The sequence below is a fragment of the Rousettus aegyptiacus genome, unplaced genomic scaffold (genome assembly GCF_014176215.1).
Source record: "Rousettus aegyptiacus isolate mRouAeg1 unplaced genomic scaffold, mRouAeg1.p scaffold_m13_p_6, whole genome shotgun sequence".
Lineage (NCBI taxonomy): Eukaryota > Metazoa > Chordata > Mammalia > Chiroptera > Pteropodidae > Rousettus > Rousettus aegyptiacus.
Genome location: NW_023416309.1, coordinates 33,359,483 through 33,376,959, shown reverse-complemented (window position 1 = coordinate 33,376,959; position 17,477 = coordinate 33,359,483). Strand labels below are relative to the sequence as shown.

The window sequence follows — 17,477 nt, the reverse complement described above, 5'->3', positions numbered from 1 at the left end:
AAACGAGGTTACCTTTCCAAGCTCCCTCTACCACCTTTCTCACAGGTAACCACTATTACAGTTTACTGTGTATTCTTCCAGATTTTTATTTGGCTTTTACAAATATATATTCATTTATTGTGTGTGTGGAGGATGATCATAAAATAGATATTGTGCTTCAAATTCCTTTTTTTTTTCCCAAGTGGGCTGTTGGATGTTTGGCTCAGGGGCTCAGAAGAGTGATGGAGTCTGGGAAATCAATGTGCAGGTCCTCTGACAGGTGTATGGTCATTGAAGCTGAAGGCCTAGGTGAGATCACACAGGGAAGAGTACGGGGTGAGAAGAGAACCCAGGGCTGAGTCGGGAAGACTGTCCACAGTTAAAGACCCAGCGGAAGAAGGAGGCATTTGCTTGACCCTGAGAGTAAATGCCTCCTTATATTTTGTGGCCTAGACATTTCCCTCGCTTCCACCTAGTGGAAGAGAGCAAGAACGAGGATCAGGAGAGAGTTGATCATGAAAGGCAAGAGAAGAGAACTTCTTCAACAAAGAAGCAATGGTCATCATTTTCAAAGTCTGCTAAGAGAACAAATAAATCAGGCACTGAGGGAAGGTTTGGATGTATCTGTGTGCCTAGGCGGTGTGTCCTGTGGGAGTCAGACAGGAGGATGTGTTGGCCTTATGCCATTTTATAGACGCCCCCGTGCCCTTCTCTTTCTTCACTATTCCAGACTGAGCAGTCCTGAGTGTTACATCTCTCCTCCTGGAGCCTCACATGTTGGTCATCTTATCCTTTCTGAGAGGTGCTCTTCGTTTAATGTGTCACAAACCCCAACCTCTGTTGAATATGCTTGATAGAGATGAGTAGCTGAGAAGTCTGTAGGATGTGCAGGCCCCTGCTTTTCAGAATAATGAGTACCAGGAAGATCTTTTTGCATGTAGGACCCAGAACAGTGCCTGGTGCACAGAAAGTACACAACTGTTGCTTAATAGAAACCATGGTTAAAAGATAGGCTCTGGAACCTGACAGACCTTGGTTCAAAAAGTCACTACCTATGCGACTTCAGGCAAATTACTTAACCTGTCTGAGCCAGTTTCCTCATTTGCAAAATGAGGACCATAACGAAACCTCATACGGTTATTTTAAGGGCTAAATGAGATAATACATGTAAGGGGTTTAGCGCAGTGCCTAGCAAATATTAAACATTTAATCATAGCACTTTCTGCAGCTGTTGTTATTATTTTTATTAGATTTTTGTTGTTGTTGTATTCTTCTAGTTTTCCCAGAAAGCACTTGGATTCCAGATTGGCAGTCAAATTTGTCCTCAGTCTGAGTGAGGGAGGCACTTAAGTCTAACCTGACATCTTCCTTCTTTAGACAATTTTCTCTGTGCTCCTTAATAGCCTGTACACATTCGTATCACTGCTCTGAGCATACAGCATTATAATTCACTTGTCCATGTGTCAGCTTCACTGGACAATGAAATCCTTGAAGGACCTGGTACCAACAATATTTAGCACATAGTAGGAGCTAAAAAAAAAAGGGGGGGAGAGGGTTATTAAAGGCATAAAGGAATGATAGCTCATGACTAATTCAGGTCGAAAATAGAGCAACCATGCAGACACACCCCTAAATTCTTGCTCGAAGCAAGGATACAAATGGAGGCCACATACTATGTACCTAAATATTTTAGAGTTATGTATAAAGTCACACCCACAGACATCCTCTGTTCTTACCCAGTGCCCTTGATCCTGATCCTGGAGGACAGAGGAATGGCATTCTTCCCCTGGGCAGCCCTGCTCCCTGCGACCTCGAGTGGTTTCGTGGACCTGCTGGGGTGAGGTAGGGAGAGAGCAGGGAGCAGGTGGAAGCTGGGCCATGGTGCCGGCACCCAGGTTATTTGGATCCACTGAAACCCATGTGAACCCAGAATGGAGACTGACTTGTCAAGATCCCCAGGGAGCCAAGGCCTCCCAAAACTATCCCACCTGAGCGGAGGTGAGGGAGAGCACAGCTATCTTTCTGCCCAGACACCAACTTGAGGTGATCTGGGGTATGTGACTTTAACCAAGGAGCACCCCCTTCTGTCATTTCCCAGGGCAGAGACCACAAACCTCCACTTTTCTTCCTCCCAACATCTTGTCATCTGAGCACCCCAGTCAGAGGACATGTTCCTCCCTCCAAAACCTCGTTCGTTCAGTTGGTCATTGAACTTTCGAAAGTTTCTCAAAAAGAAAACAAATGTGTTGTAGAGCTTGTGATCTGCAGACCCTTCTAAGAGGCTGAACCCCCACCCTCACCTCAGTGCAAGGACAGTGGTGGTCATGTGGCCATTTCTCCATTGAGAACAGTATCTGTGAGTTCACAGTACAGAAAAGTCATTGCTCATACTATTCCGTCAGGTTTTTATTTTTCTTGAGCGCTACCAAGGGCCAGGCCCGGTGCAAAAGGCAGGGACATAGTGCTAAATGACACAGACCAGTGGGTGTTCAGGGAGTTTGCAGCCTGGCTGCGAAGACAGATGCTATGCAAGCCACTGCAATCGAGATAAGTGTTACAAGAAGGGAGGTCCAGGGTGTAATAGCCAAAGCAGGGACCAGATTGGGGAAGCGCCTCGCCCAGGGTCACACAGCTAGTGAGTAGCTGAAGTAGGAATGATGCTGGACCTCGTTGGTCTGACTCCTGGATCCCTGCCCGTTTCCCCATCACCACCACTGTCAACCCAGAGCTCCGGGGCTGCCTCAGATGGAAACCCCCAGCGGCAGCTCCCAGACATTTTTCAGTGAACACATTTTTAAGAACCAGAAAGGGACAGTGTCCTTGGGCCATTTACATCTCACTTCAATAGCACCTCGGGTGGGCTTGAGATGTATTACTGACACAGCCTGAGCAAGATGAAGGCCAGCGGCTGGGCCTCTCAGCCCCAGGTGCAGGGCCTGCAGAGGGAGAAGGTGTTGCTACTGGGCTGATGAGAAACAGACTCATCTTTGACAGTAGGTCAATGTGCCTGACACTTGGTGGCCTTATGAGGGACCTGCAGTAGGAATATCAGCTAGGAACCACTTAGAAAGAATTCTGGTGAGATGGCAGCATGTGGGAAGAGAAAACCCTCATAGTAAGAGGCTGTGGGCTGCACCCCTGGAATGGAAGGGGAGCATCACCAGGAACAGCCCGCTGAAATAGAGGAGCATCCCTGCAAGATGAGGGACAGCTGAAGGGTCCGAGAGAGGAGCCACCAAAGAAACCAGAGGGACTACAGAGAGAGAAGGACCTGCAAGTATCGGTCAGGTCCAGGTTATGGGGAGCCACTTATACCTGCTCAAACCAGGTACAAGAGAGGAAGAGAAACTGCCCCCCTCTTTTTTTGGAAGAAGGTTACCCTTTACCAGGTCCTAATCAGGAGCAGGGAAGAAGTATGATCTTGCACTGAATGTGGAAGCATTGACTAATATCCCGAACTGGACATTCTCATTTCTGAAATGAGACTGTGTTTTGTGCTGAGAAAGTTCCAGGACTGCTGACATTTTTGTCCGGTGGAAGGGGACTGTGAGAAACACAAGTTAAACAGGCAGGTATTTTAATTACATCTCGTGGGTTCTGCTAGTATAGTGTCCCATTTACATTGGGGGTCTCATTTTTCCATTGAGGAGAGACTGTAATTTACCCACCTTTCAGGTAATCGGGGGTGGAACCCGAACTGGAATCGGGGCTGCATCGCTGCAGTACCTGTGACAGGACAGGGCTGTGGGGAAGGGGCAGCCGGGACCAGCTCCGGGGAGGCAGGAGAGCAGGCAGCTCCTGAAGAAGGTGCCCCAGGCTGAGCTGAAGGCTGGGCCTCCAGGGAAGGGCAGGGCTGCAGGGGGCCCTGGGTGGGGCTGCTGGAGAAGGCTTTTCAGGATCCTTTCTCCCACCTGCTCCAAACAGCCCACCTCCCTCCTCCTGCTCCAGGTTTCCTAAGGAAGGGGTGGGGGTTGGACCAGGCTGCTTCTCTCCAGCTCCACGGTTTCTTCCCACTCTGTCGAGCTGAATTCCCCACCTCCATCTAGAGCTTCACCCGTGACCTAAAAAACTTAAGTTACACTGAACTTAGGCACATTGCGGCTGGGGTAGGGGAGGATTTGTGCCAAGGAACCCACCTTTCTCCGCGGCCTCCTGTGTTCATCTTGAGTACCAGCGACAATGGTCTGGGACCTTCCGTTTTTCCTTAGCTGGACCACTGCTCTGGGCTTTTAACCTGTTCCTGTTTTTATGATAGACCCTACCCTGCCCCCTTTAAAATCTATTCTTCACAAAGCTCCCAGAGTGAAAAGTTAAAAATATAAACAAGATTATGTTAATATCCTGATTAAAATTCTCCTGTCGTGCTCAGAACACAAGCTGGTAAAGAGAGCTGAAAGTGTCTTCGTGACCCCATCCCTGCCTTCTCTCCGAATCCTCTCCTGTCACTCTGTCATTCGCCCTGGCCACACTGGCTGGCTGGTGTTTTTCAGGTGGCTGGGCACCAAGGAGCTCTAATTACTTTTTCTCAGGAATACTTTTTCCACGCTCTTTGCCTGGCTAGCTCTAGCTTCTCTTTCATGCATCCATTTAAATGTCATTTTCTCAGAAAAGTCTGTACCTCCCGTTTTCTTACAATTTTCTTCAGAACACTTACCATTCTTTCTTTACTTATTTATGGTGTTTAATGTCGAGTCTGTCCCCATTCTGAAAGCTCCAGTAAAATAAGGGTAGAATCTGGTTGGCTCACCACCACCTGTATCCCCAGCGCCTAGCACAGCGCCTGGTATACAGTGGTGCTCAAAACAATGTGTCGACCACAGGAATGACATACATGCTGTGTCATCTTAGGTGCACACAGGCTTCCAAGTGTTCATCCTCTATCCTGGAGGGGCCAGGAGGTCTGAGCACAACCTTCCATCTCTCTCAGACCTGGAGAGCCAGTGGCCCTGAGCACAGAATCACTCTTGTTAAGAGAAAGATCTGTGTTAAAGACCCAAATGCATCTCTGGTGATTCCAAGTTGTTTACATTCACTTTCACCTCATTAAAACTGGACTAAGAATGCCTCTCTCATAGTTCTGATTATTAAATGGGTGTGAGAGAGGGAAGACACTTGTAAAATGCTTGCTTTGTGCTAAACCCTGTGCTAGGTCCTTTCTGTATTAGCACATTCAGCGGGAATGAGTTTTGTGAGCTACCATTAGACTAGCTCTAAGTAAGCAAGATTTGAATCATTTGACTATTTCAGCTCATAGCAAGTCGAAGTACGTTGATTGTCCATTTGGTTATGGTGGCAATCGTGGCGCCCCAAATCCCATGGCAGAGATATGGGTGTCACGCAGGATTCTATGTGGCTTCCAGCACAATACTGTCTGCAAACTCCCCAGACATTTAAAAAGCAGAGTCTGGCTTCCCAGCTTCTCTGGCCTAGCTGGAGTATAAGACCTTTGCAATCTAGTGGAAAGACCAGAAATGAGCCTGTGTTGACAGAACACTCTTAAGGACTGGGTGAACTGGACCCTACTTTCCTCAAGTGCAAGTGTGGCAGAGATTAATAAGCAGGTCACAAAGCTTTTCCCTTTCCTTGGGGCTTGACTATGTCCTCCATTCCCGGAGGCCTTACCCTCAGGTAGGTAAGGCCAGTGAGTTCTGGCCAGTGATGTGATAAAATGTGTGTTACATTTTTGTGTTACATTTTTTAGCAGTTTTCATGCATAATCCTCCTTGTTCTTTCCCATTTTGCAACATCCTTGAGGAGGCTGAAGCTAAAAGATGGAAGGAATGGAACATTACTAAGAGGATGGTACTTTCCATCCCTGGGGCTTCTACCCACCTCCATGGCATCACTAAGACAAAGTTTCAGGCATCAAAGTAACAGTAAGGCAGAGATATGAATCACTGCAACCTTCCTGACTTGAAAGTCTTACTTTAGCCTAACTAGAATTCCGGAGGCAAGGATACACAAAGGTATTAAAACAGCTGTTATCTAACTGGATGAAGAAAGCAGCCTTTCAATTCACTTGGGCCTTTCTTTGATACTCAATTACAATCAAAAGATTATTTGGATTTGATTAACAATTGTTAAACAATTTAGAAATTGTTCTAAAGTGTACGTGTGTACTTCAACTATTTGAGGAGCAGTCTGCCATCTTAAAGCTAAATAGCTCACGAATCTTTAGGGAATGTTTACAATTTCAAATATTCAACAAATTTCAATAAAATTTACTAGGGTAGTACTTAATGGATACTTTTAAACAGGTCAAAATCTATTACTACTATTAAGGATGACAGACAATAAATTATGCAATCAAATTGTTTTAATAACAAAGATACTAATTTTTAACATGGTCATATATATACTTGGCTAAGTCCGGATTTTAAAAAACAAAAGTATCTAGCCCAACGGTACGACCATACAGCTTTGTACAGAACATTCCATAGATCAACAGAAAATACATTTGAGCACAAAAATAAAAAATATTTAAAGAGAATCTCTAAGCAGCATTTTATTTCTGCAAAAACAGACAGATATCTTGTACTGATTAAATATCTACAAGTGCTTTTCCTTTACAAAAATACATATATTCTTAATAGACTAAGTCATTAACAATGACCTGGTAATCTTTCACTTCAATTTGAATGATTTATAAGCTAAATCTTACAACCACAAAAAGGTTTTTATTTGTATTAAGATGTTACCACTTTTGACCAAAAAAAAAAAAAAAACCCAAAAAGCTTATATTTTATATTTTAAAGGAAAATTAGCAACGTAACTGTACAGTATATTCCATGACACTGGTATTTAGCGCGAGGGCTACTCTATCAGAAACTGGTGCTTGCAGTTGTGTTGCCAGATGCAGGAACGCAGCGGAACACTGGTGCTCCCCTCACGGGCTCTTGTCGTGGACCACAGCTTCATAAGGACACTTAGGCCCCATCCCCATTCTAAAAAATACAGCAGAAGAAAACTGACCCTAAACAATATTAGGCTGATCCCATTACATTTCTAATGTGTACAACTCCTGTTCCACTGGACTGATGTGAAGTCTATGGATAGATAATCTGTTTAGTATATGTTGCCCAGAAATATTTAATCTTCATTTGTACTAGATTAGCTTCCCATTCCACAAAATTCTGAAAGACGAAAGAAAACTAGACCCAGTATTTAACAGATCAGCTTCGCTTGTTTTTAGATTTAAGGATAATGAAAATTAAAAAGCATTTCTGAACAATGTCTCTGTGGAGTACTAGAAAAGGGGGCATAACAGGTACACAGACACATTTTAATAAGCATTTAAAAGAAATTAATTTCAACAGAAAAGGAAGTGCTCAAGCATTTTGTTTGAAAATATAGTAAGAGCAGCAAGTAAACACACTATTTGTGAAAACTACACTAAGAATAGAACCACTTTTAAGTTATTGGAAAAATGCCATTGTAGGGAAAATTATGAAAACTATATTTAAGTACATTTTAATGAACTTTCAAGTTGATGTTTTTCTACCAAAATACTTACTGAAATATATATGTCAAATAAATCCATAATTTGTTGGTTATTTTGTGCTTTCAAAGGGTTTTGGAGTCTTTAGTATATTTAACATTTTTCGTTCTTCATAAGCCAGACCTGGCAGACATTATGTTCCTTACTGTAGGGATATATATACACATACATACATACATATATATATATATTGATAATAGCATTTCATGTTTTTGTTTCTAATTCAGAAAATTAAAGTTATGGCAAACTCATTCGTTTTTGCAATTCCCCTACAACCAACATCTTAATGTGTAATGCTCAGCCTGCTGGAAAATTCCTTATGATAAACCACAGTATGTACCAGAGTGAATCCATTTTAAGCCTGTCCAAGGAGGTTTACTTAGTGGCCTGTCAGAAAGACTTCGTAATGTGAGCTTTACCTCTGAGATGGCACACAGCATGAGCTCCCAAAGAGAACAGTATAAGGAGAGTACTAAACTTGATGGATATGCTCTTGATCTGAGATGTTTGCCAAATGTGGCTGTATGGTTAAATTCTAATAACAATAAAGCAATCACTGAGAAACAAGACAAGGAGCTATTTAAAAAAAAAAATAGGCCTTTATGAAAATTTTACTCTTGAATACAGAAAAAGCATTTACATATGTGAGTCTAACAGAATGTACTATTTGCTTTACAAGCATGTCAGAACTTTTTACCAAAGTTTCTCTTTGAGATAATTTCTCATATTACTAAGAACCCAGGTACCAAATAAGCTTAATTTTTGTCTGTATTGCCTCCATGGAATAAAAAGCTTCTCAAATTAAAATTTGAAATCTCAATTTCAACCTTGTTTTCAAAGTATGGATTTCTCCCACTTTTTATCCAGAGGAAGGCTATTTGTTGTATTTATAGCTTTCTCACCTTTGAGGATTTCCTAAGATCTGTCAAATGGTGCTGGAAAAACAAGGGACATATTTGAAAGAAAGTGTGCTCTGATTATTGCAAGAAATAGCTGTACTTGATAGATCTCACCATGAAAATTCAGTTTAAAAACTTTCTTTGGTGACATTTTAGCAATTACTTAAGGTTATTGCCTAACATAAAATTAAACAGCAATCTAAAAATTGCCCACCTCCAAACTGTTAAAACTGTCTCTCCAACATGGTTATTAATTAGCAGTAAAATATCTTTGGTGATGTGTATTTTCTTAGGAAAATCTTTTAAAAAGAGATTAACTTATGAGCGCCTATTTAGATATGAAATTATAAGAGACAGGTACAGATAACTCAAAATTTATGCAGCAAATCTAAAACAGAAATGCACATTGCAATGAGGCACTTTCTCTTAAATATTTCAATAAAGCTAAACAGTTTATAATATTATATAACATCTTTTTTTCTCTTAATCATTTAAATTTAGATTACATTAGAGTATATAATATAGTTGAGCAAACTCATTACATTTATAAAATGTGGCATATTAGTATGGGACAGATTTTCAATGAATAAAGAAATAATATATTTAAAGTTGATAAAGGACATTACCCAAGGTGCCTTGCACCCCAGATTGAATGAGCTATTACCTCATCAATGAGCCTTTTTTTTGTACTTCTCAAAAGTATTTTGTTAATCTAAAGAAAGGGCTATATTCTGAATTTAATTGATGTGACTACTTCAGTTAAAGTGATGTCTATAAACCACAGGCTTTTGTATCCAAGATTCCTTGACTCTTGCAGGTATGTCTAAGGCTGAGAAAACATTACAAAATATTTTGTGGAAGTAAAGTTCTTTCAGTTTGTTACTTAAGGAACAACAGATTAAAAAAAAACTTAGTTTTATTCTCCAATTTTGCAAATTCAGGTGATTATTCCTATAAGTCATTTATACAAAGAGTTTATTTTACTAGCACCCTAAGTTTATAAAACTAGCCATAAAAGTGGTCTGTAAATTTTTTCTATACCTAGTTTCTTGCAACTTCCACAACCTGACTTAGGGAATAATTGGAGATTTAGTGTATTTCTAGATATGAAAGTAGTCCCATACTTAGAAAATCATAGTTGAATATATCAAAAAAGGTCAGTTGAAGAAGTCTGTGGTTCCAATAGTAATACTGTATTACTCAGGACCATCATAAAATTTGTACCTTCTCCCAAATGACAACTGATGTTCTTCTTTAAGGTTTTCACATATTTTGGCACATATTCCATTACATTTCAGTAAAAATGATAATGTACTAAAACTATTCTAAATTCCATAATTGCTTCCTGTATATTTCCTTGGAAAATCGTGAAATTACATATGATGAAGCAACAGGCCAAATTTATAGAGATCATGTACATACAACTCATGTAAGGTTGTTAATTTTGGCTGGAAAATCAAAAACATCCAGGTCTCATTTGTGGTTTTTAAAATGCACTCTCAATGCCCTTTGCATTAAGTCTATTAAAATTAACTTCCATATGTAAAACACTACTCACTGACCTACATGTAAAAAATTTATAATTTTAAAATTTCTTAGGGATGTCAGTGAATTGGATTTCACAGCATAACAAAATAATTTCTGTAACTAAAGAGTAAATTCAGTTTTTGGTTGAATGTAATGGTCTGTTCCAAAAATTTTTAGAGTTAACAAAAAACTGTCTTTTAAATTCTGCTTGTGAGCCCTTCCTGGCACAAACACAATCTAACAATGAAATTAAAGTATTGTCATAACCCTTTTCACAAAAGTCAAAACAAATACAGCAGAAAATTTTAATATAAACTTTTGGATTTGAAACAAAGATATATGTAAAAGAATTATATTTCAGCCTTTTATAATGTGAAATGCATCAAGATTCAGCTGTATTTTGTATGTTTCTTAGAGTTGTACAATGTTTTATTTGTAAGAAGCATTTTGAGATTCAGAAGGCATTTATTTGTGATACATTTTACCGGAAAATGTAGCACATCTACCATGTATTCAGTACAAAAACTATGTGTAACACACAGATTGTGCTCATGTCAGATTTCTAAAACAAATATTTTTACTAACTTTCAAGACTTTTTCTTAAGTTTCAGAGGTTAACTTGTTTCAAAGCAATTAGTAAAATAATTTCCAAAGAACTTTTTTGAAAATTATAAAATTTAAAATGAAGTTCTTCATATAATTTAACAAGACTTTCTCTGACTTATAAACTAATCTCAAAATGAACGGAAGACTTAACAAAACTCCAAAATCAAGGACATTATCATAGCTCTGACCTTAATGAACTTATGTATAAAACAGTAATCCTATTTTCCTTGATTGCTATGGGATCTAAAATGAAATGTCCTCAATCCATTAATTTTGGTTAGCATATTTATCTACTACACTGTATTTCTTCTATTTTATGTAAATGGTTTGGAAATGTGATAAGTAACTAACAGTTTTAATCTACAGTTGCTTTGAGACTTTTGAAATCCATAAAACAGCTAATGTTATCTGCTCTAAAGATTCTAATATTTAAAATCATCATAACCTTCTGCATGCCATAATGTCACACACCTAAGGCCAACTTAAAAAGAGAAACAAAAGTACTCATTGAACGTGAGCAACAATGATGCATCCATAAAATGGGTTACACAATGACATTTCATGAAGCAGCACCCGCTTGTCATAAGGCATTATGAAAGATTAACCTTACTTACACATTAACTTTGTTAGAAGTAAATGTGATCAGCTGCCAACATTTCGAATGGTTGTGACTCTAACTTCAGTCCTCTAGCAGAAGTCACATACATTTTCAATCTGGAGGGCTAACGTGTCCTCCTTGTGCAATTGGTAGACTACACTGAAAGATGACTTAAAATGCCTACAATGTGCTCTAAATGTTGAATACATGGAATTCTTCCCCCAAAGGACTTGTACTATTTTTTTTGCACACAAAAAGCTTACTGAGAACAGGACAGTGGCTCAAAAACCACTTTTCTAAATATATTTCTCATACAAAATAATTTTGAGATAATTATTAGTTTCTTGTGCAATATTCTATTTAAACAAGAATTAATAAAATAGTATGTGAAAACTGTAACACCACAAAGATTGAGCCATATTACTAGTGTAATCAAACATTAGAACAATCTTGGAACAGGCAAGCAAAATATGCAGAAGGCTGAATCATGGCTGCACACCTAACTGATTTCAACCAGCACTTATATTGTACACTGTGAGACAGCACAAATAACTTATGCAGATGGTTCAGTAGCAGAATGGCACTTGGTTTGCTCTTAATAGAAACAACATAAATGCAACTGACAATTTAGAGACAGACAATGGCCTTATTTGCATGCTGAAAATCTGGTTGTGTCCCTCTAGTCCACACACTGTTCGCTGTGCAATCTGTTGATGAGTAAACAAATAGTGCAGGATTCATCTCAGTGGGATCTAGGCCCCTTGGTCTAACCGAAATCAATTCTTGGTCGATACTGCAATACCATGGGATATGACTATAAAATAAAAACAGATGATGAATAAGGCTGTGTTTATATAAAAACAATACAGATTATATACAGAAGATTTTAGGAATGCAGGGTTATAATTTCCAATATTTGCTGGTACTAGTGATTATAACAGTAAGATGACATTAAAACTTGCTATATATTTTAATGAAATTTAGTGAGGTAACATAAATTCAGCTGTACAACATAATAATTCAGCATCTGTACACCCTACTGTGTGCTTACTATTCAAAGTCTAATTTTCTCTTAATTCACCTTCCTCCAAAGCCCCTTTCCCTTTTGGTAACCACTATTCCGTTGACTGTATGATGATAGAGCTGCTGTCTGTGAGAGCCCACTGAGTCACAAAGGAACAAAGACACCTCCCGCGATGAATCTATGAAATTGGGGTAGTTCTCATAGATTGTATTTTTTTAAGTCAGTTTAATACTTCCTTGTTAGCATTTAAAAAAAAATGTTGAAAAACAAGTAACTAATTTGTTACACAAAACATTTAGGTTTACTCCCTCCTTTCAACAGTTAGTCGATACTACTATATATTTGGATTTGATTTCCATATAATTGAATAGTTCAGACTGTCCTTTATGTTGTTCTCTGCAGAAAAGGCACCAAAGGTCAACATGCAGTACTAAAGAGGAAAAAGTTTCCTGTGGATAAATGCCATATGCCACACTGCTACTTCTGCGTCTGGTTTTACCCTCTTTTTTACCGTGTCAAATAGAACCTAAAGTCAAGATGTGGAGAGCCAATGGTTTTCCTTTTCTTAAACCTGCAGATTCCCCCTTTTAAAATGAATTTTTGAGGAGCTACTTTCATGAAACCAAGAAAGGCTGAAATAACCACTGTTTTCCCTTCATCTCAGTGTGAGTGTATGCAAATATCCAGCACAGATAACTGTGTTTTTCTTTCATGTATGTGAAGGGGATAGACTGAGATTCCGTAATCTGGAAAATGACGGTTTCTGTACTGATCATAGCTGTTACATACTGAGAAGATCCAGTGTTGGAGGCTCTTACCATTCAGCTCAGGATAGGACTGGAGGATGGGAAGGAGTACTCCTACGTCTCATTCTTCCCGGCTGAATTAGTTAGGTGATGTTACTGCCCAGTTTTCTAAGGGCTGGAGTAAAAGTCGCAGTCTTTCAGGGTTTCTTTGTTTTAAATTGATTTTGGTCTAAATTTCGTTTGCTTGTTTTTATTTTACGCTTTATTCTGCTCCCTCTGAATCAGGGTATCTGGGAGTGGGGCACAGAAATCTGCATTTTATAAAACTCCCACCCAGATTTGGAGACTGCTTCTTTGACATCCAACCCTCACCTTGCCCATTCTACCCAACCCACATCTTGCCCATCATGATCATAATCCTCCTAGCTTTGCTTTCCATTCTCAAGTCTGTTGAATGTGTACCCTTTCTGCAAATATTTGTCACTCGTTCTAGAATCCATTAATATAGAGTAAAATCTATCAGTTTTACTAGGATTATGGTAGAGAGGGAAGTAAAATGACTTGGTTGAAGTGGTTGGGATTTTCTCAATTTTTGGCTAAAATTGTTTTGTTTTCCCCTCCAAGTAATTGTGTTCTATGACAACACATGAAGTTTAATAATTTAGTTAATGTGTTATGATAATAGAAGGTAAGATAAAATTTAAGTTCTATTCATGTTTCTGTTTTTCTATAAGGAAATAAGGCATATCACTCCTTAGTGTTAAGTGACTGAATGAATGGACCTACATTTCATAGAGTTGTTAGTCCTCAGCCTCATCATATACTAAAATAAAGAATACTTTCAAAGTGTGTATTTCAAATGTGATGTCAGAAAGTGATAAAATTAACTTGGAGGTACTATTTTTCTTAAAGTGTATTCTTTATCATAAAAGTAACTTGGCTTTACTGTAGATGTGGAACATACAGAAAAGCATCAAGAAAAAAGGAACATCATTTAAATGCTACCATCCTATGACGACCACCATAATCATTTTATTGTATATCCTTTTAGCTTTTTGTCTATGTGTCTATGTGCTTAATTTTTTTAAAACGTGGGATCATACACGTATTGTTTGGTGAATAATTTTGCCCATTTAAAAATTCTATAATTCTATAATTTTTCCCATTTAAAAATTCTATAATGTAGAAATAAATTTATAGGGTCCTATGTGATCATTATTAAAGGCTGTGTATAATGCCTTTATAAAAATGAACGATAAGTTATCAGTAAATCTTTTTGCTATTGTTTTATTTTTTTATATTTTGCTATTATAAATTAATCTTGACCCAATGACCTACTGTCTAGTCCCTCTCTCCACTTTACCCTCTACCCTCAGGTTGGTTCCGAGAAGTGGAACTAACTGCTGAATCAAACAGCATACACATTTTAAAAGGCTTTCTGATAAATAGTTTCAGGCAAGAAAGTGGACTTAAAGTTCTAGTTTTACCCTTTCAAAAGAAATGAGTGTTCATTATTCAACAGCCTCATCAGTAATGAGTACTATCCTTTCCTCCCTCTTAATTTGGCAATTTAATAAGCATAAAATAGTATTTTATTTCTTTTTCATTTCTTCTAAACTATTTTTGTATGTTTATTAGCCGGTTTTATTTCCTTTTTCTGTGACTTGCCTAATCATGTCTTTTGTTCATTCTTTCTATGGAAAGTTAAACTCTGTCTTATTGATTTGTATGAATTCTATATGTATTAAGGGCATCAAACCTTTCTGTCATATATTTCTTTAGTTACAGTACATTTGCCATGTACTTTTCAGTATTAATAGTCAGCTATCTTTTTTTCCTTTTACATGTACAATGAGAAAGGCCATCCCCACTCAGATTTGTTACTTAACTATATTTTCTTCTTTGTCTTTGATGGTATCATTTTTAATATTTACTAATTTAAGCCATGAGAGTCACATGATGTGCGATATCGATTGAATCCTGCCGCCCCCACCAATAGTTCCAGTACAATTTATTGAAAACACACCCCACTAGATAACACCCCACCCCCAACATGAGTTCACTGATTACCCCTGACAACTGCCAGCGACTAGCTTTGCTCCAGCCCCACTAGCCTCCCTGCAACCCTCAACCAACCAGACAGGTCCACTCCTACGGATCTTGGCCCTGTGCTCCCTCGGCCTGGAGTGCCCTACCCCAGATATACACGTGGCTATATCTCTTCTTTTTGATCAAAAATCACCACCTCAAAGAGGTCTTCCCTTGGCATTCTTATCTAAAACATTATTTTTTACTTCTAACACTGTAAAGTTTATTCGTTTATTTTTTTGTCTGCTACCATCATTAGAGTGTAGCTCCGTAAGAGAAAAGGTTTTTCGTTTTCACTTCTGTGTCTTCAGGGCCTAAGAAAGTGCCCAGTTAAGTGCTTGATAGGTATTTGTTATATGAATCTTTTTTCCTCCACTAATTTGAAATATTCTTTTTATAGATTCATACATACTACAGTCTGTTCCTGAGATATTCTTTTTATTCATATGTCTAAGTTAGTGTTCTATTTTAATTAAGCTTTAAAACACATTTTAGTTCGTGGCAGCACACATACCCCCTTCATTACCCATTTGAAAAATGTGGCTGACCAGGAGTGCCGGGTTCTATTTGGTGATAAATTTTAGAATGACCCTGTCAAGTTAAACAAGAAACTGATAAACGTGTGTTTAGAATCTCATTAAATTTCATAAATTCATTATGGGGAAAATTGACATCTCTAATTATTTCATATACTTAAATTTCCTGTGCATGAAGTGATATTTTCGTTATATATGGGAACATCTTTGTTCTTAGGAAATATATGCCAAAGTATTTAGTGGCTTACTGTCATGATACTTGCAACTTATTTCCAAAAGGTTCCACAAAGAAACAATAGATATAAAGAGAATAAGATAAGGAGAAAGGAAAAAGAGAAGGAGAGAAGAAGGGGGCAGAAATGTAGCAAAATATTAATTTGTAAATCTATATAAAAGTATAGGATATTCCTTTGTACTTCAACTTTTTGTGTTGAAAATTTTCAAAACGAGAAGCTGATAGGAAAATTTTACTTAATATTAAGTTTTATCAAATATCTTTTCAGCATCTAAGGATTTCAATTTGACTTTGTGTATGTTTATATATATATGTCTCCAACATATAATTTCTCTCTCCAATATGAAGCCATTCTTGCATTTCTGATAAAAGTACCATTTTGTCTAGCTTTCTTCTTTTAGTATATTTAGTATATTACTTATCATCTATATATATTCAAAATGAAATTTGATATGTTTCCTAATTGGGGGTTTTCTGTCAGTTCTTGCTATCATGATTAGCTACTTTTATAAAATGAATTTGAAAGAATTTATTTTTTTTCAATGATTTAAAACAATTTAGAATGGGAATGATCTATTCCTTAAAAATTTGAGAGACTGTGACCATAAAACTATTTAGGTATCCTTTGAGGAAATAATTCTTGAATAATTTTTTTTATGTCTTTCATTACTCACTGATTTAAGTTTCTCTCTTCTTGGGTAAATTTTGGTCCACTGGTATTTTCCTAGAAAACTTCCCATGTCAGGAAATTTTCACGAAATTTAAAAATTTAATAGTATAAAGCTATACACACAATGTTTGTTTATAATAAAAAAAAATGATAATTTTCCTTGAAATATTCTAGCTGAATTTTGGCTAATGGTGCAACCTATTAATTACAACTTTCTGACATGAGTATACTCCATAATGAAGGGTTTAAGAAAGAAAGGGCAATTTGTGTGGATTATTGAAAATCTGGTTTTACTCCAGTTATTCTCCAATGTTTTACGTCAGAGTTAAGAACATCTTTATTTCTAAGGAAATAAATAAGCCTTGATGCCAAGAGTAAAAGCAAAAAGCATGTAGGTCTGAGTTATAGCTAAAGGCAGGGGCTTCATTACAATTCATCATCCCCAAGTCATCTGTGAAGCTAAAACATCTATACACTTAAGATATATACAGATTTCATCCATTCAGTTACATTATTTTACTGACCCCTCACCTTAACTGCATAATGTTAGGAGAAGGATGATTTTTTTCCTCCTGAATGATTTTCTCTTGGCCTTTATAGAAGTTAAATTGCCTACCCTATTGCTAAAAAAAAAAAAAACAGTACTTAACCAGTGTATATTAAAAAGCATGCATTTTAATGATAGTGTGTGGATTTCAATATCATAGTGCTGATAATAAAAATTGAGAGAAATTCTATATGAATTGCTAACGTTTTTGATTAGTGATTTAAAGTGGTTCTTTTAATAATAAACACAGATTCATTTGTCCCTATCCTAAAACATCAGAAGCAAGATTACTAGTTAAGTTCATTAAATAATAATTACAACTCTCCTTTCTTAGCAAATAAGACTAATTGCTAGAATAAAAGAACAATGGGGATTTTTAAGAAATGCTATGATTAATCCTTAGATTAAGGTTGATCATAAGTCATCTCTGTACTCAACAGTAATTCCTATATACTACCCATAGTCTCTTCTGTTTCCCAAATTTTTAAATCATATGACTATTAAACTTTCCTCAGATTCACAAT

General features: G+C 37.5%; 1 protein-coding gene across 5 annotated transcripts in view; it reads right to left on the bottom strand.

Annotated features, from left to right (window-relative positions):
• Positions 1–6,277: 6,277 nt before the first annotated feature.
• Positions 6,278–17,477, bottom strand: part of PCGF5 (polycomb group ring finger 5) — a 103,117-nt gene continuing 91,917 nt past the window's right edge. For 3 of the 5 annotated variants that reach the window (XM_016151280.2, XM_036222028.1, XM_036222030.1), the window contains one exon: positions 6,278–11,921. In XM_016151280.2, coding sequence (XP_016006766.1) covers positions 11,874–11,921 — 48 coding nt within the window. In that variant the 3' untranslated portion in view covers positions 6,278–11,873. The remainder of the gene's footprint in view (positions 11,922–17,477) is intronic. The other 2 variants (XM_036222029.1, XM_036222031.1) reach the window with 1 other exon arrangement.